We start from the raw sequence: 24,025 nt of genomic DNA, 5'->3' as shown, positions 1-24,025 counted from the left end.
GAAAAAAATTAAACGTGCGAGAAAGAACTCCGTTGCTATGGCAACACCCACAGCGCAGCGTCCCTCCCACCTTGGTGAGTTCTACTCCAAACCTCCGGGCCTCATGCAAAATCTCCAACCCTTCCCTTCCTGGTCCCCAGCGGGTGCCTCCAAAGGGAGCGGAGCTCCAGCCGAGGCCCCGCCCCTCCAGCGGGACGCGCAGCTTTCCCGAACCGCTGGGCTCCCCTCAAACGCTGTGCCCTCCCTTCCCCCAAGGGCGGTGCCAGGGCGAGCGGCGCGCCGGCCGGGGCTCCGCCCCCTGCGGCAGAGCGTGTGGCGTCACTTCCGGTCTCTCTTACTTCCGGCCTCTCTTTCCTTCGGCCTGGGGCGCGAGCTGGTGAGGAGTTGTCGTGTGTGCTGAACTCCTCGGAACCATGGTGAGTCTGGCCCTGTAGGCCCTTGCCCAGGGCCCGCCGTCCTCGGCCGTACTCGGCCGTCCCCCGCCGTCTGCTGCCTTATCTGTATCCCAGCGCCGCGGGCTCCCTGTGTCTGTCCCCGGGCCCGCCGCACGTGGCGCAGGCCGCGGCGTGTGGCCTGCGCCGGGCCCACAGGGGAGGCATGGGCCTGAAGGCCAGCACCTTGTTGTGACTCGGCCTCTCCACAGCCCCAGAACCTCGAGGCTCGGAGCTCACCCCAAGCGAAGAAATTTCTAGTGCACCGGGCGGGTCGGCGAGACGGGCTTCCCCCTCCCTCTCGGGGCGGGGCCTGGAGCGGCCAGAGGGCGAAGATGGCAGCGAGGCCGCAGCGTCCCCTCGTCCTCCTGGCGGTCGTTGTCGCGCGAGTGGCCTACCACCCCTGCCTGCCTTATCCTTAGTTTAAAATCATCTTTGCCATCTTTGGTCTTGCCATACTTACAGTCGATCTCTTTGGGGTAGAATTTTTATTCCTGAAGCGCTTAGAGATCCAAAATGCAATGTCACCTAAGTGCCTCCTTCCGCTTTAAATAAATGACTGCTCCGATGATGGAGAGCTTCATTTGTTTAAAAAAGTACCCTGTGCTGTAAATTAATTTTCTCTTAGGTATCTACTTGTAAGTCTAGTGGAAGGCATCTAAGTATATGTGTTAAAGAATACTGGTATTCAAACTGAGTCTTGGTTTTCTTTTTTAGGCGTCCCTTTCCCTTGCACCTGTTAATATCTTCAAGGCTGGAGCTGATGAAGAGAGAGCAGAGACAGCTCGTCTGGTAAGACTTTATCTCATTCTTATAAAGTTACAGTAGTTTTTTGGGTTTTTTAAAAATTTTAAGACTGTGAAGTTGATTTTGACCATCTCTGATGTTTATTCCAGTCTTCTTTTGTTGGTGCCATTGCTATTGGAGACTTGGTAAAGAGCACGTTGGGACCCAAGGGCATGGTAAGAAAAACAGGCAATTTAAATTTTTTAATGTTGTTTTAGAGCCGTTAGAGATATAAAAACTTCTTTTGGATGCTTTGTTGTCTTTAAAACTTAACTGTTAATTGTAAAAGTTAAGATATGGATATATATTCCTTACTGGAAATCAGAACAGAACCCATATGGCTAAAGTCCCCTTCGATCACTATCCCCAGTGCCACTCACCTCCCCAGTGACAAACACTGTTACCATTTGGATATAAATCTAACCAATGTCTTTATTTTTATGTAGATGTACAGGTATTTTATGTATTATAAGATACTATTTTATGTATTCTCCCTGTAATAGATAACATTGTTTTGTTACGTGATAGATATTATTTGTATGTACTTTTGCTGTAGCTTGGCTTTTTTAATTCCTTTCAGTATAAATAGATATACTGCCTCCTCTCACTGTCAAATAGTATTCTGTATCTTGCTTCTTTTATAGTTTGTATTTATTACTGTATTGTGAGGGACCCTTAGTTTGTGTTCATTGCTTTTGCTATTACAGTATCGGAACAGCCTTGTTCATGTCTCTCTGTTCTTCTGCTGTCTTTAGGGGTAGACAAAGGTTAGGACACCAAGGTTTGCTTTTGGGGGGAGTGTATGCAATGAAAAAATTTAAATGTATTCTGCCAAATAACCATCCAGAGTATTTACACATTAGCAATATATGAGAGTACTGATGAATCTGCGTTCTTCCAGATGTACTTATATCTTAACTTGAACCAAATATGTTCCTTTTAGGACAAAATTCTGTTAAGCAGTGGACGAGATGCTTCTCTTATGGTAACCAATGATGGTGCAACTATTTTAAAAAACATTGGTGTGGACAATCCAGCTGCTAAAGTTTTAGTTGGTGAGTCTGAGGATGACATTTTGTTAACATTTGGAAACAATTTTAAATAGGCTGTGTTGACTGTCCTTTCTATTCATTGATTATTTACTTTTTAATTGATTATTATCGTTATTAAAATGCAAGCTTCTCGATGTGGTATATATACACAATGGAATATTTCTCAGCCATAAAAAAGAATGAAATAATGCCATTTTCAGCAACATGGATGGACCTAGAGATTATCGTACAAAGTGAAGTAAGTCAGAGAAAGACAAATACCACATACTATCACTTATATGTGGAATCAAATATGACACAAATGAACCTGTCTATGAAACAGGAACAGACTCACATACAGAACAGACTTGTGGTTGCCAAGGGTGGAGGGGGAGGGATGGATTGGGAGTTTGGGATTAGCAGATGCAAACTATTATATATAGAATGGATAAGCAACAAGGTCCTACTGTGTAGCATAGAGAATTATATTCAGTATTCTGTGTTAAACCATAATGGAAAAGAATATGAAAAAGAATATATATATGTGTACAACTGAACCACTTTGCTGTACAGCAAAAATTAGCACAGCATTGTAAGTCAGTTATACTTCAGTAAAATTTTTTTTTAAATACAGTCTTCTGGAGTGCCATGTACTTACTGATGGTAAAACTACTGTATTTCGGGCTGAAAAGTTCAAAGAATTGGTCAGGTGAGGAAACCTAGATAAGTGAGGTTTAGATTGGTAGTGGATATATTTGGAGAATTAGGTAAGCTACCAAGAAGTAATTTAAAAAGCAGAATCAAATGTAAGTGAGTTAATAACTAGCTTTTTTTCCCCCCAAGATATGTCAAGGGTTCAAGACGATGAAGTTGGTGATGGCACTACCTCTGTTACTGTTTTAGCAGCAGAATTACTAAGGGTAAGAATATCTGAGCAACTTCAACTTCGTCTTATTGGGGGTTTTTTGCTACTGTGGTTTTGAGTATCAGAAGTAATCAACTTCTTACTACAGATTTAGTATTCATGCTTGTCTTCCACTGTTTATTAATAGGAAGCAGAATCTTTAATTGCAAAAAAGATTCATCCACAGACCATTATTGCGGGTTGGAGAGAAGCCACAAAGGCGGCAAGACAGGCTCTGTTGAATTCTGCAGTCGATCATGGGTCGGTATACCAAAACACTACTGTTTCAAACATTTAATGTTTAAATGTTCTTTTCGAAATACAGTCAATGCAGGAAGTCTAGAGAGCAGTGAAAAGCATACACAAACATGATTCTATTGGCTCATCCTGCCTCAATAAAACCTAGAAAAACCCCACCTTACCCCCCAGAGGTAGTAACTAAAGTTAAAGTTTGGGTTTCCAGGGGTTTTTTTGCACGTATAATCACAATAAATAGTATCATTGTATAGAGGGTTTTTTTAGCCTCTTTAACCTAGTTGAATAACTAGAAAAGTTTCGAGGTGTCATTGTTCTCTGTAATATTAGTTTTAGTAGAGGTATGCATTTGATTTTGTGACTGCTGTAATTCATCTATCTATAATTGGAGATTTGTGTTTCGACAGTTTTTAGCTTTATAGTGTTGTGACAGACTTGTTATTTTAAAAAGTAAGTATAATTGCTGTGTCCAAAGATATGTATGTATTTAAAGGCAATTTTATTTACCTTACAAGTAGTGCTCTAGAAAAAATTCATTAATTTACAGTCCCACTAGCTGTATAACAATGCCTCGTTTCCCATGTTCTTGAAATTTTTGTTTGCTTGTGTTTCTCTTTTGGTAGTTTGCCAGCTTGGTGGGGAAAATAGTATCCTTTAATTTGTATTTCTTGATTACTGATAAGGTTTAATTTTTTTCATGGGACTTAGAGCCCTGACTGGTTGAGGTGAAAGTCTATTGACAAAAAAGTATCTGGATAGATTTTGAAAAGTAAAACAGGGTTGATAACTTCAGAGAAGCATTTTAAGAACCGGCCTGAGTTTTTTTGTTTTTTTTTTGTTTTGTTTTGCTTTTTTAGTTCTGACGAAGTTAAATTCCGTCAAGATTTAATGAACATTGCAGGAACAACATTATCCTCAAAACTTCTTACTCATCACAAAGACCACTTTACTAAGTTAGCTGTGGAAGCCGTTCTCAGACTGAAAGGCTCTGGTAATCTGGAGGCAATTCATGTCATCAAGAAGCTAGGAGGAAGTATGGTAGATTCCTATTTAGATGAAGGTATGTACATATTGAATACGGGAAAGGAAGCCTTGACCAGTTGTTGAAAGCTAAGTACTGAGTGAATCCACTTTTAGTTAGTCCGGACTAGTGACACTTTGCAAAGCCAGAAAACTTATCTTTAAGGACACAAATCATATTGCAACCATTTTTGTCATCTTAATTCATTTGTTATATTGACAGTGTGCTTGATCTTCTCAAACTATCCCAGCATTTCTTTTGATAATCTCTAGGTTTTACTTTATACCATGAAGTAATTTAGTCTCTAATAAAGAGAAGTAGTTGTTTTTGTTTTTGTTTTTTTGTTCTGTTTTGTTTTGTTTTGTTTTTGCGGCACACGGGCCTCTCACTGTTGTGGCCTCTCCCGTTGCGGAGCACAGGCTCCGGACTTCCAGGCTCAGTGGCCATGGCTCACGGGCCCAGCCGCTCCACGGCATGTGGGATCTTCCCGGACCGGGGCACGAACCCGTGTTCCCTGCATCGGCAGGCGGACTCTCAACCACTGCGCCACCAGGGAAGCTCCGAGTAGTTTGTTTGTTTTTTTTTTTTACTAGAAGTCAGCTATTGTCAAATGGCACTTTTTCCAGGATTACATGTATTTTCTAGGAAGGGTTTGGGTAGGTCATACCAATTAGTTGGCAGGTGTTGAGAATATAGTTTCTGGTGTTCTTGAAGAGTGATAAATGAGTTAGCAGCTGCAATTTCCTTAATAATAGTATGTTTTGTTCTTAGAGTGTGGATTTTTCAAAGCGTCTTCACAGTGTATTCACAAAACAAACGGTAGAAAGTGTAGGCATTCTATTCTACAGAGAAGGAAAAAATGGGGTAAATTGTGCTTTACAGCTTCTGCTCTACCAGTTCGTGATTTGGAGTCTGGGTTTTGTTGCAAAAATGCATGTTGTTTGTCTCTGTTTCACAGGAGTAACAATTCTGAAAATATTCTTGATTGAATTTATATGTAAGGGCTGTATAGCATTTCTAAAAGACTAATTTGATAAAGCAGATTACCTTAAAAGATTCATTAACACAGCCTTGAAATATTTAATACAATACTATCCTTATATTGTAGGCTTTCTGTTGGATAAAAAAATTGGAGTAAATCAACCAAAGCGAATTGAAAATGCTAAAATTCTTATTGCAAATACTGGTATGGATACAGACAAAATTAAGGTACGTTAAACTACATTTCTTGGAATTCTAATTGCTAGCTGCTGTAAACTTGGGCTGGTAATCAGTTGCACTAATAAAAACCCTTATAGGGTTTATATACATTTGAATGTATATTTATTCTTATATAGTTTCTTAGTTTCTGATTTTATATATATAAATATATGTTTATATTGTACACATGCATACACACATGCACACATAGTTTTTGGTGTATTTACATTAAAAAGTTTAAATATGCTATGAAACTTGCGAGTAAGGAAAGTGATGCTATTTTTTATGATTTCCTTTGTCTTAGATATTTGGTTCCCGGGTAAGAGTTGATTCTACAGCAAAAGTTGCCGAAATAGAACATGCAGAAAAGGAAAAAATGAAGGAGAAAGTTGAACGTATTCTTAAGCATGGGATAAATTGCTTTATTAACAGGTCTGTGTATGCTTGTGCTGACAATATTTATAATAATCCAAGAAAGGATTGTTTTCTGCAAAGATTTAGGAAAATTCTTTTATATTGAATTTAGTTATTTAGGAAGTGTTTTTTTCCAAATGTAAATAAAATTGTACAGCAAGGCATTTGCCTTACAATGATTTTAGTGAAAATGTATGTTAATATACTTTATTAAACCTTTTTGTGTCAACAATAACAGTTTTCTGTTTTGGCAGTTACATTATTAGTTTGGGCTGTAGTATACCTGTATTTGGAAGAGAGATTTAATTCCACATTAAATGATGGGGGTTTGAAGTAGGAAAAAGCTAGTGGTAGCATAGGAATAAAACAAGGATGAAGAGGTGAAAGGTATTAAGGGTTTTAGGGCTTATCTTTAATTTGTGTGAAGAAAATATGTGTAAACCTTCCCCATGTATTCTTAATATTCAGTATCTAAGGTTTTTATGGATTATTTTTTTTTTATGGATTATTTTGAATGGAGAAAAATACCAAGAGAAACAGGGCATTTCAGTGAAAAGGCAGTAGTTAACTTTGAGAGAGATTTACCATTTGATGGAAAATAATTGTTTTAAGCCAAATGTATGTGGGCTTTTAGAAGTTAGTTACTAGGGACTTCCCTGGTGGTACAGTGGTTGGGAATCCGCCTGCCAATGCAGGGAACAGGGGTTTGAGCCCTGGTCTGGGAAGCTCCCACATGCGGCGGAGCAGCTAAGCCCGTGTGGCACAACTACTGAGCCTGCGCTCTAGAGCCCACGACCCACAACTACTGAGCCCACGCGCCTAGAGCCCATGCTCCGCAACAAAAGAAGGCACCACAATGAGAAGCCTGTGCACCGCAATGAAGAGTAGCTGCTGCTTGCCGCAACTAGAGAAAGCCTGCGTGCAGCAACAAGACCCAACGCAGCCAAAAATAAATTAAATAAATAAATTAAAAAAAGAAAAAAAGCTAGTTTCTAAACTTCTGTGAGATCTATGATTCTGATAAGGCACATTTTGCTTAGCAGTGCTTTATACTAGTTATGAAATTTTTTTCTTTGGCTTTTTTTAAGTTACAAACTTTTAAACAGATGTCCTTTTTACTCCTGTTGTATGAGTAACATTTGCTCATTTTGGGACGTTTGAAAGTATAAAGAAGGAACAGAATTCTCCCAGAAATTCTTTTATTAAATTGATTCGTGGTGTGTGTGTATGTTGTTTCAGTTCTTCATTTAGTTGTGATCATATGGTATAAACTTTTATAACATGCTTTTTTAACCTAACAGTATATATATTTTACTTAAAATTATAAATTTTTCATAATTGGTAAGTTGAGATTTACACAAATACTCTCTTCACAGACATTGGAATGTTTTCTACATAAAAATTCTTACATATATCTTCATTTAATTAATATCTGAATTTTCTTGCTGTAGATTCTCAGGAGTAGAATCAAAGCATATAAACATAGATAAGAGTTTTGTTTTGGTTTTTGGTTTTTTACTAAATTTATTTTTTTAATTTATTTATTTTTGGCTGCGTTGGGTCTTGTTGCTGCGCGCGGGCTTTATGTAGTTGCGGCGAGTGGGGGCTACTCTTCGTTGCGGTGCGCGGGCTTCTCATTGTGGTGGCTTCTCTTGTGGAGCACAGGCTCTAGGCGTGCGGGCTTCAGTAGTTGTGGCTTGTGGGCTCTAGAGCACAGGCTCACCAGTTGTGGCACATGGGCTTAGTTGTTCTGCGGCATGTCGGATCGTCCTGGACCAGGGCTTGAACCCGTGTCCCCTGCATTGGCAGGCGGATTCTTAACCACTGAGCCACCAGGGGAGCCCATAGATACGGGTTTTGATGCACTACTGCTAAATTGCTTTTCAGAATTATTGGTTCATTTTATACTGTCAATGGCAATATATAAAACAATACCCATTTTCAGTACTAACATGGATGCACTAGTATAATTTATAAAGTATTATACAATAATAAGTAAGAAATGTTATCTTGTTCTAATTTGCATTTCTTTGATTACTGGTGAGATAAAAATATTTTCATGTCTTTTAGTCTAATGTATTTTATCTTGTGAAGTAACCACTTTGAACAATATTTTTTTATATTTTATTTATAGGCAATTAATTTATAATTATCCTGAACAGCTCTTTGGTGCTGCTGGTGTTATGGCTATTGAGCATGCAGATTTTGCAGGTGTGGAACGCCTCGCTCTTGTCACAGGTATGGGAAAAAGGCATTAATTTCTAACATAATAATTACTCTTGGATTTACTGAGTGTTAGTGTATTTAACTCATTGCTAAGAGGACAAAGAGATTCAAGGATCCTAGAATCTAAAGTTATTCTGAAATCTGACATACTTTTTGATATCTTTACATTATTTTTATTTGTTTATTTATTTTTTTGCGGTACGCGCGCCTCTCACTGCTGTGGCCTCTCCCGTTGCGGAGCACAGGCTCCGGACGCGCAGGCTCAGTGGCCATGGCTCACGGGCCCAGCCGCTCCGCAGCATGTGGGATCTTCCCGGACCGGGGCACGAACCCGTGTCCCCTGCATCGGCAGGCGGACTCTCAACCACTGTGCCACCAGGGAAGCCCTACATTATTTTTAATATACCAAGTTAAATGCCAGCTTCGCCATAGTTGTTGTTTTATTTTTGCGTTTTTTTTTTTTTTTTTTTTTTTTGCGGTCCGCGGGCCTCTGACTGTTGTGGCCTCTCCCGTTGCGGAGCACAGTCTCCAGACGCTCGGGCCCAGCGGCCATGGCTCACGGGCCCAGCCACTCTGCGACGTGTGGAATCTTCCCGGACCGGGGCACGAACCCGCGTCCCCTGCAATGGCAGGCGGACTCTCAACCACTGTGCCACCAGGGTAGCCCCTGTGTTGTTTTAAAGATACTGTCTTTTCTCACAAACCCACAGGACCACTGTTCTAAACATAGTCTAAATAAACTGAAGCTTAGAAAAAGGAGTCTTTTTTTTGTTTTTTTGTTTCTTTTGGCTGTGTCGGGTCTTAGTTGCGGTGTGCTGGATCTTTGTTGCGGCACGCGGGCTTCTCTTCATTAATGGAGTGCAGTTTAGTTGATCCGCAGCATGTGGGATCTTAGTTCCCCGACCACGGAACGAGCCCACGTCCCCTGTGTTGAAAGGCGGATTCTTAACCACTGAACCACCAGGGAAGTCCCAAAAAAAGGAGTCTTAAGTCTTACCTAGTTTATTCATTTAATTTTAGTGCTAAGTGAGTAGTTGAATGCTTTGTGCCCTGTGTGATAGTGCAGTTGGAATAGTAACCTTTATTGAACATTTAACTATATGCCAGACAGTGGGTCAAATACTTAAGCATTACTTCTGTTAATTTTTAAAAATTTATGAAAGTAATAAACGTTGAATAAGTGTGAAACATTCCAGCAACGTATGATGAAAAGTAGTTTACGCCAGTATCCTTCAGTAGAGGTATATGAGTTTTATAATCCCAGTATAGACTAGGAAGTGTGTCTACAGGTATGTGTACATCAAAGAGACATAGAGTGCAGCTGTTCACTTAAATTTGTTCTAGTAATGGTTTTTAAAGTAACCTCTATAAACAGCCCTTGAAAACTAAGTATAACAGTTTTTATCCTCTAACTTTCAGGCGCTTGAAAATGAATGAATAGGCTGGAAAGTTGGCTTGCTATCTGGCAGTGAGAATTAAGGAGAGTGGGGTTTTAGACGTAAAGCCACTAGGAACATCAGATTCAGTTCAGAACTGCTCTGTGTATTAGAAGAAATTAAATTATACTAAGTAGATGGTAGGATTGGTCTCATTTCAAAATAACTTCTTAAGCCATTTTTAATAATTTGAGAAGTATAGTGTTCTGACCTAAAAAGAGACATTTTACTTTCATTAATTATTTGGAAATGGGTTTACCTGATTTAAAAGTTATTACATACTTGATGCTTAAGGTAATAAAACTTATGATGCTCATGTTTACTTAATTCTTCCCTTAATGCAACAGAATTAAAGACATGACATAAGAACTGTGAATGATACAGCACATTCATGGGATAAGTTGATAACATAAGGACTTGATAACATGAAATTGCCACATACACTCAGGAGAAAATTAACTGCACCAAGCACACCAAACTGTATGGCTGTGAAGTAGACTCCATGGTGGCTCCCATCCTTAGTAACATCTATTGTCAAGATGTGTGAAATTGCTTCTTGCAAATGTCTAGAAATATTTTGTAAGCAGATGCACATGAATGAGTATAGGATAAGTGAAAATTCTCATAAGCCAAATTGGTCTCATTTGGGGGATATGATTTCCCGAACATCTATTGTGTCTCACATCTAGATACAAAGCAGTCTCAGGAATTTGCCAACCACAAGTAAGAAGAGCTTCAGCTATACAGATTATGAGTATAAATTAGTGGAGTTGGGAAGACCAGAGTCCCTTTTATAAATTAATTGTAAAATAGAAATAAAGCATCAGTTATTCAGCAGATTTATCAGTAAGGTGTAGGGAAAGGGGTTCGTTGATGATTGAGGGAATCTATTAAAAGAGAGAGTAATGAACTAGAGAAAAGGATTTAATTTTATTTATATATTTTTTGGCCAAGCCGCGTGGCATAAGTTACCCAATCAGGGATTGAACCCATACCCCCTGCAGTGGAATTGCAGAGTCTTAACCACTGGACTGCCAGGGAAGTCTGAGAAAAGGATTTTAAAATTGAAACCTAAGTTTTGCTTAATTAAGAACCAGGAAAGGAAGTGTTTATAGCATGGAAGATGGAGGGAAAATAGGAATAAAAATAATACCTAAGGAATAAAATGAATTTAGTTTTTTTTTTTTTTTTTTTTTTTTTTTTTTGCGGTACGCGGGCCTCTCACTGTTGTGGCCTCTCCCTTTGCGGAGCACAGGCTCTGGACGCGCAGGCCCAGCGGCCATGGCTCACGGGCCTAGCCGCTCCGCGGCATGTGGGATCTTCCCGGACCAGGGCACGAACCCATGTCCCCTGCATCGGCAGGCAGACTCTCAACCACTGCGCCACCAGGGAAGCCAGAATTTAGTTTTTTGACTTCTCCTTAAGTTTGCTCTGGGAAATCCTCAGTATACATTTCCCCTTTTTTCTAGGCCCAAGTGCTCACTATTTTAAGCAGTTCCTAGCGTCAGTACATCTGTTGATATAATAAGATTAGTTAAATATTTTCATGTTTTGTTTCGGGATATTGGATCATAAGAGTACTGGTCTCCTATATTGAATTCAGAAGAGAATCTGAATTTAAATTCAGGCTTAAAGGTAAATGTCAGAATCTCAATTGAGGTGGTATTATTACACAGTGTGTCTGTCCATATAGGTCTGAAGCCAGATTGCTTGTATTTGAATTTCAGCTTCATATTTGTTCAAACTATGTAACCTTGGATAAGAAACTAAACATTTCTTTGCCTCAGTTTTACCACTTCTAAATGGGGTGATGATAAATGAAGCCTGTCTTATTAGGGTTGTTGTGAAGATTAAATAATTAGTTTGTATGAATTGCTTCAGAGTGTTTGGTGTATAGTAAGCAGTCAACTTAAATATTGTGTTTTCTGTTCATTACTGCTTGTTAGAAAACAAATTTTAAACCTGTTATGCATTTAATTAATGTATATTTTTGTTCATAGGTGGTGAAATTGCATCTACCTTTGACCACCCAGAACTAGTGAAGCTTGGAAGTTGCAAACTTATTGAGGAAGTCATGATTGGAGAAGACAAACTGATTCACTTTTCTGGGGTAGCCCTTGGTGAGGGATTATGTAGATCCTGGTTTAGGTTCCTAAATCTTTAGTAGGCTCTTTTGAAGTGAAAGAAACAATTACTCGTTACTATAGTTACTAGAATGTATGTCTTAGTTCCTGAGAAATTCTAATTTCAATCTCTTGAGGGCAGCCTCATGTTAACTTTGTGAACAGTACATATTCAATATAGTTGTTTTAGATAGCTTAGAACTGTTAGGAATGTGGATTGTTAGCAAAGAGAAGGTAGCAATGGAAGACATGTCAGCTTTCAAAACCGAGTATAACCTATATAAGTAATAGAAGGCAAACTTTTATGTGTTATAACTAAGTGTTCACTATGACATAAGAATATTATTATTTTTTTAACTTTAGGTGAGGCTTGCACCATTGTTCTGCGTGGTGCCACTCAACAAATTTTAGATGAAGCAGAAAGATCTCTGCATGATGCTCTTTGTGTTCTTGCCCAAACTGTGAAAGATTCTAGAACAGTTTATGGAGGAGGTAAGCATTTGAAAAATATTGAACATATTTTATTTCTTGAAGTGTAGTAGTGGCTTTGGCTTTAATGTTTCTTATAGGAACTTCATATTGTTTTCGCACTTAATAGTTAATGCTTAATATATCTTAAGGGAAGTCTAATTTAGTGTCTGGGAGACAGCTAAGCATAATGATATGTTCTTGGATTTTTAATCTGTAGGCTGTTCTGAGATGCTGATGGCTCATGCTGTGACACAGCTTGCAAGTAAAACACCAGGCAAAGAAGCCGTTGCAATGGAGTCTTATGCTAAAGCACTGAGAATGGTAAGTTAGTGAAAAAGAGAGCCTTGAATTTAAATTTTGTAGGCATTGATGGTTTTTGAATGAATCCATTCTTCTCTCTTGGGCAGAAAATACTTAACTTTCTTGGCTTTAAGAATTGGTTCACACTGCTTAAATTTGATTTTGGAGTTTATCCTCTTTATGAGCAGTAATTAAAAGGAAGCAGGTTTTACGTTGTCTCTAAATGTATAATTTTAGAAAGCTTTTCTTATAGTTAGTAAATTAATTTTCTTTTAGTAGAATAGTTACCATGTCTTCTTCACTTCATAGTTGCCAACTATCATAGCTGACAATGCAGGCTATGACAGTGCAGATCTGGTGGCACAGCTTCGAGCAGCCCATAGTGAAGGCAATACAACTGCTGGACTGGGTAAGAAATTAATTGGGACCATGTGGTCTTTTTTTTTTTTTTGGCTGCGTTGGGTCTATGTTGCTGTGCGTGGGCTTACTCTAGTTGCAGAAAGTGAGGGCTACCTTTTGTTGATGTGCACAGGCTTCTCTTGTTGCAGAGCACAGGCTTAGACACATGGGCTCAGTAGTTATGGCACACAGGCTTAGTTGCTCTGTGACATGTGGGATCTTCCTGGACCAGGGCTCGAACCCGTGTCCGCTGCGTTGGCAGGTGGATTCTTCACCACTGCGCCACCAGGGAAGCTCCTGTGGTAGTTGTTCAGAGTAACTCTTGACCAGGTTCTTTTTTTTTTATTTTTTAAAAATGATGAATTCTCATAACCATATAAAAGATTCCTGTGACCTTTGCCTTTATAGCCATTATACATTCTAGAAAAATGTTTAACTTCATAATCTCTACACTGTCAAAATTTTATTATTCTCTAAGGGGGGGGGTGTAACATTAGTTAGAAGATTTTTAACTTGTTTGTTATGTAATGACCGTAGGATTTAAGTATATAAAAACAGTACTTACGTTCTCAAATGAGTGTAAACGTTACTGTATCTCTTATAATCAGTATTAACTCCTAATCTCACAGTAAACTTATTCTGAGACATTCTTTTTTTTTTATTGCGGTACACGGGCCTCTCACTGCTGTGGCCTCTCCCGTTGCGGAGCACAGGCTCCAGACGCGCAGGCTCAGCGGCCATGACTGACAGGCCCAGCCGCTCCACGGCATGTGGGATCCTCCTGGACCAGGGCAAGAACCCGTGTCCCCGGCATCAGCAGGTGGACTCTCAAGCACTGTGCCACCAGGGAAGCCCTATTCTGAGACATTCTTGAGAGTAGATCTCTGTTACATAACATAAAAATGGCCAAAAAGAGGACTTAATTCAGATTGGAAAATTTCCCAGCAAAATGTCTAGGACATATAAAAGGAACAATTTTAGAGGGTAGATAGTCTTGCCACTGGACAAGAGAGAGGTTAAGGAATAATAATCTGTCAGAAAATGAAGGGGCATTCTAATAAGAAAAGTAGATGACTTCTAAATTCTCTTCCAGTTCTTAAGAATCCATGGTGTGTTCAGTGATGAGCAAATTTTCTGCAGTTTTATTTGTAGATAGAGAAAGATGGGTGATACAGTGTTGTGTATAAATTTTTCATTATTTGACATAGTTACTCTCCATTGATACAGATGATCAGTAGTTGACCTTCCAGTTTTCTAAAAGGCTTTCCTTGAGTGATAGTCTGATGCGAATGCTCTAACTAAATTGAGTAGTTAGTTGTAATCTTATTTTTTATAAGTCAGGATTAATTTTGTGACATCATTAGATATGTTTTGTAACATCATTAGATATGTTAAGATTAGTTGTTTATTTAGTAAATACTTTCCAGATATGAAGGAAGGTACCATTGGAGATATGGCAATGCTGGGTATAACAGAAAGTTTCCAAGTGAAGCGACAAGTTCTTTTAAGTGCAGCTGAAGCAGCAGAGGTGATTCTACGTGTGGACAACATCATCAAGGCAGCACCAAGGTATCGTAACACTTTAAAGAACATTTCTTAGGAAAAATTAACATGGAAACAAAAAATAGGTATATTTTTGATAATTGTAGTTGATGGGAAGTGGAGCCATTTTGTTTAGATAACAGTATTTTGCAAGGTATTTAAAATATGTAATCACACAACTCTTAGATTTAAGCCAGAAAAGCTTAGGTGGGGAGAAGGGTGTGGGTAACACAGGGTAGCCCTCAAGATTGAAAGGGCACATAGAGAGCCAGGCTTGGGAAGGTCAAAAACCAGAGAACTTGGGGGTGGGCGTGTAGTAGTAAGAACTGATGTCTGTTTACCAGGATGAGTTGGGTTCAGTCATTTTCTGTCCTGGGTACACTTTTTCATATATACATTCTTAAGCACATAATATGCAGAGTTCCCTACATGTTCCTATTCCAGCAGCATTTTTTTTTCTTTTTTCTTTTGGCCGTGCCGTGTGGCATGCGGGATCTTAGTTCCTTGAGGCTTTGCCCTCTGCAGTGGAAGCGTGGAGTCTTAACCGCTGGACCGCCAGGGAAGTCCCTCCAGCAGCTTTTCTGAGATGAAAATTCTTTTAAAAACTCATTCACACAAAAATGATTGGCCAGAACAATCTTAACATTTGAAGATTCAGTTAATAATTTTAATTAATTAAATTAACTACTAATTGCTAATTAGTAGTTACGAAAACCATTTATTTTACCTGTTAGTGGAAGTTCAGGGAGAGGGAAGGGGATGGTGGCTTGGACCAGTAGATAGAGGTGAAGGTGGTGAGAAGGGATTGATAATAGATGTATTTTTGAAGGTAGAGCCGGCAGAATTTGATGATGGGTTGGATATAAGGTCTGTGATGAAAGGGATTGGATAATTCAAGGGTGTTTGGGGCGGGGGGAGTGTCTTATAAGGTTTTTATTCAGAGCGCCTTAATAATTGCCACATTTCTCCAATACGTTAAACACACTTCCATTTCTTCAAGGGTAGAAAGAAAAAAAGAACAATTCTAAATAAATTTCATCAGAAAAATCTGAATTGTGGTTTTTTTTTTTGCGGTACGCGGGCCTCTCACCGTCGTGGCCTCTCCCGTTGCGGAGCACAGGCTCCGGACACGTAGGCTCAGCGGCCATGGCTCACGGGCCCAGCCACTCCACGGCATGTGGGATCTTCCCGGACCGGGGCACAAACCTGTGTCCCCTGCATCGGCAGGTGGACTCTCAACCACTGCGCCACCAGGGAAGCCCTGAATTGTGTTTTACCATGACAGTATTAAACATTTTTAGTTCAGGAATAAAACATGGAAATTCCCAGCAAACAAAACAACAGTTACAAACAAAAAAAAAGAAAAAAGAGTACTGGGGCCCGTAATTCAAGGTTTTTGTTGAGAAAAATAAGAGTTTCTCTTAGGTGGAGGAAGGCTTTGGGAGGGAAGATGGGGGTTTTCCGTTTTTGGACATTTGAGATGTCTGTTGAGAAAGCGGTTAGTTGGATAGTTGAGTCTGTAGTTCAGGGGAGAAGTTTGAGCTGTAGTTATAAATTTAGGAGTTGTCAGCCTGTACGTGTTATATAAGGCCATGAGACTGATTGAGTCCCCAAGAGAGTGAACGTAGCTAAAGAAGGGAAAGGGTTTTTTTTAGGACTGAGTACTTGAGAATTCCAGTAATAGGTTTGGGAAGATTCAGAGCAACCATCAAGGGTCACTAAGAAGGATTGTGAAGTATAGGTAATTATTAAACTGGATGATGGATACATGAGGATTCATTATACAACCTCTACTTTTATACATACTTTTGAAATTTCCCATAATACAAAATGCTAAGGGAGCGGGGTGCCACTGAGATAGGAGGAAAACCAAGGGAATGTGTGTCCCAGAAGCCAAATTAAGGAAGTATTTGGGGAGGAGGAGTGGTCAACTGCCAAGATGATGCAAATAGGTCGAGTAAGATAAGGACTGAAAATTGATCCTAAAAATTCGATTTAGCAACAGAGGTCGGTGGTAGTCTTAACGAGCAGTTTTAGTGGAATAGAGGGGGCAGAAGTCTGAAGTAAATTCGATAGAGGCTGGGAAAAGAGGAGTTGGAGGAAATGTACGTAGACTGCTTCTTCGGGGAGTGTATTGTGAATGGGAGTCGAGAAGTGGGATAGTAGCTAGAGGAGGTATGGGTCATTACTGTGACAATTCAGTGTGTGTAAGTGGGAGCAGTTTCATAGATAGGAATGATCGATGCAGAAGAGGCGTGCAGTCCACCAGCAGCTGCTGGATCTGGAGAACAGAGGAGGACAGGAGGGAAGTAGGAATGTTATTAGGAAAGTATGCCCTAAGTGGACTAAGTTCTTTGTGCAGAATCCTGCAGCACTCCTTTCACTGGCTCTCTTCTATGAATGGCAACTATCCTCTTACTATTAAAGGAAGGAAAGAGTAGAAAATAATGATTTGGATGTGGAGAGAAAGGCTGAAACGCTATTCAAATCTACTGTCGTGAGTGGAAAGGACTGGGCTGAAAAATCTAGATTCTCTGCTCCTGGTATTGGGAGGATAGGGTAATAAGGAGCACTCATACTTTGAAATGGAAAAATAGTGAGAGAAGGAAAAATTGACACAGTTTTCCTGGAAGCAGTGCCGCCAAAGGTGGTTAAATACAGTTACAGTGTCTGATGTCTTCTAGCAGAATGATAGCAAAAGGAAACTGAGTTCTATAAGTAAAATTTTCTGACTTGGGAGCAAGGTCACGTAGCTGCACCCACCCTCAGAAATCTTTGTTATACCTTAGTACCTTTAACCACATTTGAAATATAAACTGTAGTACCTCGTTTGATCTGATATCACTGTTTTCAAAGTTTAAGTGTCTCTTTTAAATATATTAGAAATTTGCGTAATTTGCAGTAAAGAGACATGAGTAATTTTGTTTAACTCAGCCTTCCCAAATGTACTGGGCTATGCACTTCTTTTCAAACTCATTATTAACCTCCAGGGAATTAATTTTTCAGATCAGTGCTTTGTGACAGCTGCTTGATAACTTCTTCTATATTGACATTCTTGGGTCATACTCCTATAAGCTACCGAGGTTGGAAGGTTTATACTGTATGATCCCAGTATGCTGTACTCTCTGGATCTGTTTTTATGCCTTTTCTTCTTCTCAAGTGTTGTGCTTGCCTCTGGAAGCAGTGTTTCCACAGTCATTAAGTAAAAAATTTCGCTAGTATCCCTACCACGTCCCCTTCCTGATTCACTATGTATGGTCACCAGAAAATAAAAGTTCTAACATCACAGATGTGAGAGGTACTGTTGGCATACTTTAGTGAATTACCTAACCCCATCACCAGCTTATCTATTGGCATTTGTTTTTGTTCATTTAGAATAGTGATCCAGAGGTTTTAATGTAGAAACCCCAAAACCTTGTCATTTTACAACTTCTGATTGAGAGAACCATCTTTGACTAATTTAGTAAAATTCACTAACGTATTGGTTAAAAACATGAATTAACCATTTTCTGGAGAATACATATTTGTTAAGTAGGTTGTTTGGATAAGAAGCTGAGAACTGCTGAATACCTACAGGCCTTCACATTCCACAGATTTTTCCTGTCCTCTTACTAATACAATAATTAAGGGATGTTAATTGTGAGGTAGAAACATTCTGTTTATACATTTAAAATTGGTTTTAGTAAAAGTAGGATTATAGCTGTGTTTGTATTTAATATAGACCTTTGGTTACAATCATGCTTTTCATTGTCACCGTTGCCTTTGTTTTCTTAACTGTACGTTTTATGATTCTTGCAGGAAACGTGTCCCTGATCACCTCCCCTGTTAAGCATTCCCATATGCTCTTGAGCTCTGGAGCAGTTCATAGTAAAGTTGTGTTTGAAAGACCTTGACCTCCTGAAAGAAGACTATAGAATTGAAGTTTACCTGTGGCTGTTATATCCTTAAGATTTGGACATTTAACTGACCTTCTATTTTAACATGGGTCTAATTTATTTGCTATTTCATTTTCCATAAGATTCAGTTGATTTAAGAGTTCATTTCTCATACTGTGCATCAAAATAAAAATTTGAACAGTTACCTAGTTCTTACCTGACTTTAGTGATTTGTATCCCGTTTTAACTCTGCTTAATGGGAGTGAATGATTATAGTTTCAGTGTAGAGTTTCCAGCTTAACTAATGATTGATGTTACACATTTTTGAAAAAAATTATCCTGATTAATGTAAGTCCAAGTGAGATGTGATAAACTTACATTAATCTTTTTTTTTTTTTTGCGGTACGTGGGCCTGTCACTGTCATGGCCTCTCCCGCCGCGGAGCACAGGCTCCGGACGCGCAGGCTCAGCGGCCATGGCTGACGGGCCCAGCCACTCCGCAGCATGTGGGATCTTCCCAGACTGGGGCACGAACCCGTGTCCCCTGCATCGGCGGGCGGACTCTCAACCACTGCGCCACCAGGGAAGCCCACATTAATCTTTTGATTCTCAATCATACATAACATTTATTAACCATTTTGTTTTGTGAAAGTACCATATACTTTAGTACCCTTCTACTTTTCTATAGTCTAAGTACTGTCTCTTACATAGGAAAAAATTTATGGTGGCTTCTGTTACTTCAAGGTGAAAGATATTTTAAATGTTGGTAGCTACAAGCTGCTTCAGGCACCTCTTTTTATAGGGTATGGATATAGTTAGATGTAAGCATTGTTGTTTGTTGTTTTGTTAGGGTTTCTTGTTTTTGTTTTTGGCAAATGGATCCTAGATAGAGTGTAAGTATGTGCCGAGTTTGATGGTTTAAATGTGAATTTAGATTTGGAGGTTATTGATTTGTCAGTATACAGCAGAATGCACAAGAAATTAAACAAAAACCCAGCAGTAGTTTTTACTGAGTATCTCTGCTAGCATCATGGAGAGAGATTTTATTTGCACAGAGGAGTGAAAGTGTTTTCAAAGAAACACTGATAAACCAGCCTGTTCTGTTTTTGTCCAAAAGTGTGTCTCAGCATTTTAATACTACTTTGTATAAGCTATGAAAACTGGAAAAATTTGTTTTTTGTTGTGATAATAGCTTATATCCTCCAACGTTCACATAAAGGAGAAACTTCTGAGATCATCAGAGAATTATACAGATTTTTACTTTTTTCACTTTTAGAAACATAGCAGTATGTTTGCTATGTAATTTTTTAAAGTACTTTATCATACATCATAACATCAGTGTTCAGCCCACAACTCAGGTAGGTGGAACAGTTGAGCGTATCATGATCTAGAAAATGTGCAGAGGTTTCAGTGGGAGAGGTAAGTGGGTTTAAACATTTATCCTGAGGGACCAGGTAGCTTGGAGTAGGATTTTAATCTAAAGTGTATTTGGGCTCATTTTCTACAAAGGTCTTAAAAAGGATACACCAGTAAGTATTAAAGTTAATCTAAAAAGAGGTAGAAATGTGGGAGCTTAATTGTATATCCAAGAATACACCCATGCTGCTTTTCCTCTGAATTCATATCCTTTGAAGCCTTTATAGATCTTTACATCATAGGCCTAGAATATCCCGAGTTCACAAATTACAAAGTTTTTTCCATTTCAGAGTAAAGTACCAACCTAGGGCCCTCTAATTCCTGTAAGAGTTTTAAGATGGAGTTTTTTTAAACTCAGAAACAGTTATGTAAGCAGTAAGTTTTTATTTTTGCAGTAAGTTATTATTTTGTGACATAGAAATGGAGATTTTTGTAATGTACATTAACAGTTAACTGTGTAGAAATTGTCTAAGTGCTTAGAATTTTAAAATCCATTTCAGTAGCCTTCTGTTTTTCTTTGAAGAAGGATAATATGTGTGCTGGTTTTTCTTTTACTCTCCTCAAGTCAGAATCCATTCTTTGCCTGCTTGGAGGCCATGGGACTTATCCCTGCTAACTGCCTCACAGCTCCCTGTGGACTGGTTTCCTGTGGTTTAATTCAGGAGGCACTGGTAGGATTTGGGGAGAGGGAATTGGTATTTTCTTCCTGGTTTTGCTCTTTGTCTCTGGGATTGGCTGCATCCCTGTGAGACCTACCAGTATAGCTCTCTGGGCAAGCCCTCTTTTCATGACTCAGCTCTTACTGCATTTTGGTAACATTTCTGTTCCCACTTTCACTCAGCCTTATGGGTGGGGCTGGCGGCTGCTGTGACTCATGCCAAATACAATCACTTGTATTACCCTGATCTTTCTCCCCGTAATTCTGTTTAGTAACAGTTCCTTTGTGAAAAGTCTCTTTGTAAATCGTTTGAGGTGAATGCATTTTCTTGTCAGGACCGTGACTCATAGAAGTCAATAGGATACTTTGTATGAAATTCTTTTCCGAAGTCTGCCTTGTCTTGTACCTACTCTGGTGTTTTAGAGTATTACTAGAGCAGAAATGTAAAGAGGACTTAACCTTTTTTTTAATCACAGTATTATTGTAGAACGTTGTTGATTCCCAATATGAATAAAGAGTAAAGATTTTAAAATTCTGAGTGGTACATAACACCTCTTTCAAAGAGGTATTGAAAAGACTATATGAATAAATCTACACAAGACCCTGAGGATAGTGCCTGACCTACAGTAGTGCTCCGTAAGTGTCAGTGTGTCCCCCTGTCCTGTGGCCTTGGTGCAGGATAAAATCTCCAAAATTCAGGGCTTCCCTGGTGGCGCAGTGGTTGGGGGTCCGCCTGCCAATGCGGGGGACGCGGGTTCATGCCCCAGTCTGGGGTGATTCCACATGCCGCGGAGCGGCTGGGCCCGTGAGCCGTGGCCGCTGGGCCTGCGCGTCTGGAGCCTGTGCTCCTCAACGGGAGAGGCCACAACAGTGAGAGGCCCCCGTATCGCAAAAAAAAAAAAAAATCTCCAAAATTCAAGTAATGTGGTCGAATTATACCAGCCACTGGGGATTCAAAGATAAATATCACCTGTTTCGTGTTCTCAGAAGTGGACAGTCCAGAAAGGGGGAAAAGCATGTAAACTTGTTTTTTAATGGCATTAATATTCTTTCTAAGAGTACAAGGTGTATCTTTTTTGTTACAGTGGCAAAGGCAGTAAATTATCTAGCAGACACACACCCGTGTCTTCAGTCTCATGTCTCTTGCCCTCATGACACGAATGGGTTTAGTGCCAAGGAATAGTCTCACATTTTCATGTACTTTGGTGATTTTGCAAATTCTAGCATAACAGGCAGAGGGCAAAGTATATTCGTTTAGATGTTTAAAAAAATGAATCCTTGGTAATCTTATCTGTGTTTTCCTGTATATGTAAACCAGAAGTGTTTGACCACTTTGCAGTTATATTTCTTATATTCAAGACTGGAGATAATATTGAAAATTCTACTGAGAAAAAGCTTTTTTTGTTTAATTGCTACTTACATTTTTTTCCTTCAAACAAGGAGTTATACTGATTGTACGGTAAATATAAGTATTGTACTGCCATGGTATAACACTTAGTAAAAGAACATGTTAAGTAAACATTAGCCATCACCTGCCAATCACTGTTCCATGCACTTCATACACAGTAATTTGTTTAAACCTAACGGGGCCCTGAGAGACAGAAACTGTTACCACCTTACTGATGAGAAAACTGAGGCACACAGGTAGGTAACTGACCAGTAAATATACAAAGGTAGAATGTGATCTCAGGTAGTTTGAAGCGTCATGCTCTTAACCATCGTAGTACACTGCCTCCAGGTTACTGTGTGTAAGATATGGGCTTTTAGTTAAAGTTGAGTAGTTGATTTTTAGAGTACAAGCTGACTTTTCAAGTGTGAAATTGCAAACTTAGTATTGTTTTAGGACAAAAACCTTGGGAATGTCCTTAGAATCCACGTTAAAGATTTTAGTTGGCATCATTCATTTTTTTATATATATATATATATATAAAACTCCTTTAGATTATTGGAGCACTTTTTTATTATTTTTGGCTGTGTTGGGTCTTCGTTTCTGTGCGAGGGCTTTCTCTAGTTGCGGCAAGCAGGGTCCACTCTTCATTGCGGTGCGCAGGCCTCTCACTGTCGCAGTCCCCCGTTGCGGACCACAGGCTCCAGACGCGCACGCTCAGTAGCTGTGGCTCACGGGTCTAGTTGCTCTGCAGCATGTGGGATCCTCCCAGACCAGGGCTCGAACCAGTGTCCCCTGCATTGGCAGGAAGATTCTCAACCACTGGGCCACCAGGGAAGCCTCGGCATCATTCATATTTGTGGAAGCTAAAATCCTACATAAACTTCTGGAAGAGATTTTCCTCTGATGCACTTTGGGTTTCAGAACTTTTAAAAGTAAAAATGTTGGGGATTCCCTGGTGGTCCAGTGGTTAAGACTCGGCACTATCACTGCCATGGCCCGCGTTCAATCCCTGGTTGGGGAACTAAGATTTTCGCAGGTCGTGTGGTGCACCAAATAAAAGAAGTTAACTTTTGGTGCTTCAGCATTTTTCCCTTTTTAAGTTTATAATTACGTTAGAATTTCAAGAAAACATCAGAGGGTTATGGAAATGTAAATATGCACTTACGTAGTCAATTTATAAAATTGATTGAAATCCTATAGTGAAAACTTGGACAGCAAAATTCATGGTGAACACTTAACCATGTTGTTTAAGAAGTGTTTATTTGTTGTGTATTGATTATTTTAGAACAAAACAGTTTAATTTTGTGTCAGAATGTTTATAATTTGATATCTGTTTCAGACTAGTTAGCTCATTAGATGAAAATTCTGTAGGTCAATAGCTACAGCTTATGGCTTCCTTGGAAAAGGTGGGCCCCGTAATCTTAGGAGGGGGAAGAGAGGATCAAAAGAAAATCATAGCCATTGTGAAGGATGAGCTGTGATTCAGCTCAGGAGGCAGTCTTGTTGGCAGAAAGTTTCTAGTATCAACTGAGTATAGTGTAATTGCAGTCATTAGGAGTGAGTAAATAGACTGAATCCTAGCTGTCTAATAGAAATCTGGACTCATTATTAAAGGAGTTAAGTATTTGACAATTTAGTGATTAAAAGGACCCTTTAGCAGTCTGATCAATGGGTTGTAGATACTCTACAGACTGCGAGGTGGTGACAGGAAGAGATTATGTGAAACCATGAAACTTTTTCTTCCTCGGGTTTAGCAAGAAATAATTGTGGTAGGAAAACATGAAAATAGTCTGCTGTATAATGTCATTTTAGAACCAAACTTTGCTGGGTTAAGATGCTTTTATGGCAAAAGTACTTTTTAAAAGCTAAATTCAGTATGTTTTAGTTAAGATGACACTTTTGTGTCCTTGACTACTGAAAGGGTTCAAGAACATAAAGGATTGTGTTATTAAACTACCCACTGACAGCAGTTTGTTTAAAATTGATGTATTCATGGGGAGAAGAAAAGGTCATGATTAACATCCTTCAGAGAAATAGCGGCCTGACTACTTAGGTTTATACACCGACCATCAAAAGATTTTATCTACAAAAATCAAACCAGAGCAAGGGCAGAGATACTGAGGCTGAAGAGGCAGACACTTCCTATA

General features: G+C 39.3%; 1 protein-coding gene across 1 annotated transcript; it reads left to right on the top strand.

Annotated features, from left to right (window-relative positions):
• The first annotated feature begins 284 nt into the window (after positions 1-284).
• Positions 285-18,619, top strand: CCT2 (chaperonin containing TCP1 subunit 2). The gene is made up of 16 exons (XM_004323939.4): positions 285-416; positions 1,149-1,223; positions 1,328-1,393; positions 2,161-2,272; positions 3,092-3,168; positions 3,301-3,413; positions 4,265-4,467; positions 5,537-5,637; positions 5,933-6,060; positions 8,177-8,280; positions 11,705-11,824; positions 12,191-12,319; positions 12,516-12,619; positions 12,908-13,007; positions 14,425-14,566; positions 18,338-18,619. Exons 1-16 carry the CDS (start codon positions 414-416, stop codon positions 18,366-18,368), a joined length of 1,608 nt encoding a protein of 535 aa, XP_004323987.3. The 5' UTR covers positions 285-413; the 3' UTR covers positions 18,369-18,619.
• Positions 18,620-24,025: the final 5,406 nt, after the last annotated feature.

The sequence above is a fragment of the Tursiops truncatus genome, chromosome 11 (assembly GCF_011762595.2).
Source record: "Tursiops truncatus isolate mTurTru1 chromosome 11, mTurTru1.mat.Y, whole genome shotgun sequence".
Classification (NCBI taxonomy): Eukaryota; Metazoa; Chordata; class Mammalia; order Artiodactyla; family Delphinidae; genus Tursiops; species Tursiops truncatus.
The sequence above is the reverse complement of the archived record's forward strand: the minus strand, read 5'-3'. Positions and strand labels throughout refer to the sequence as shown.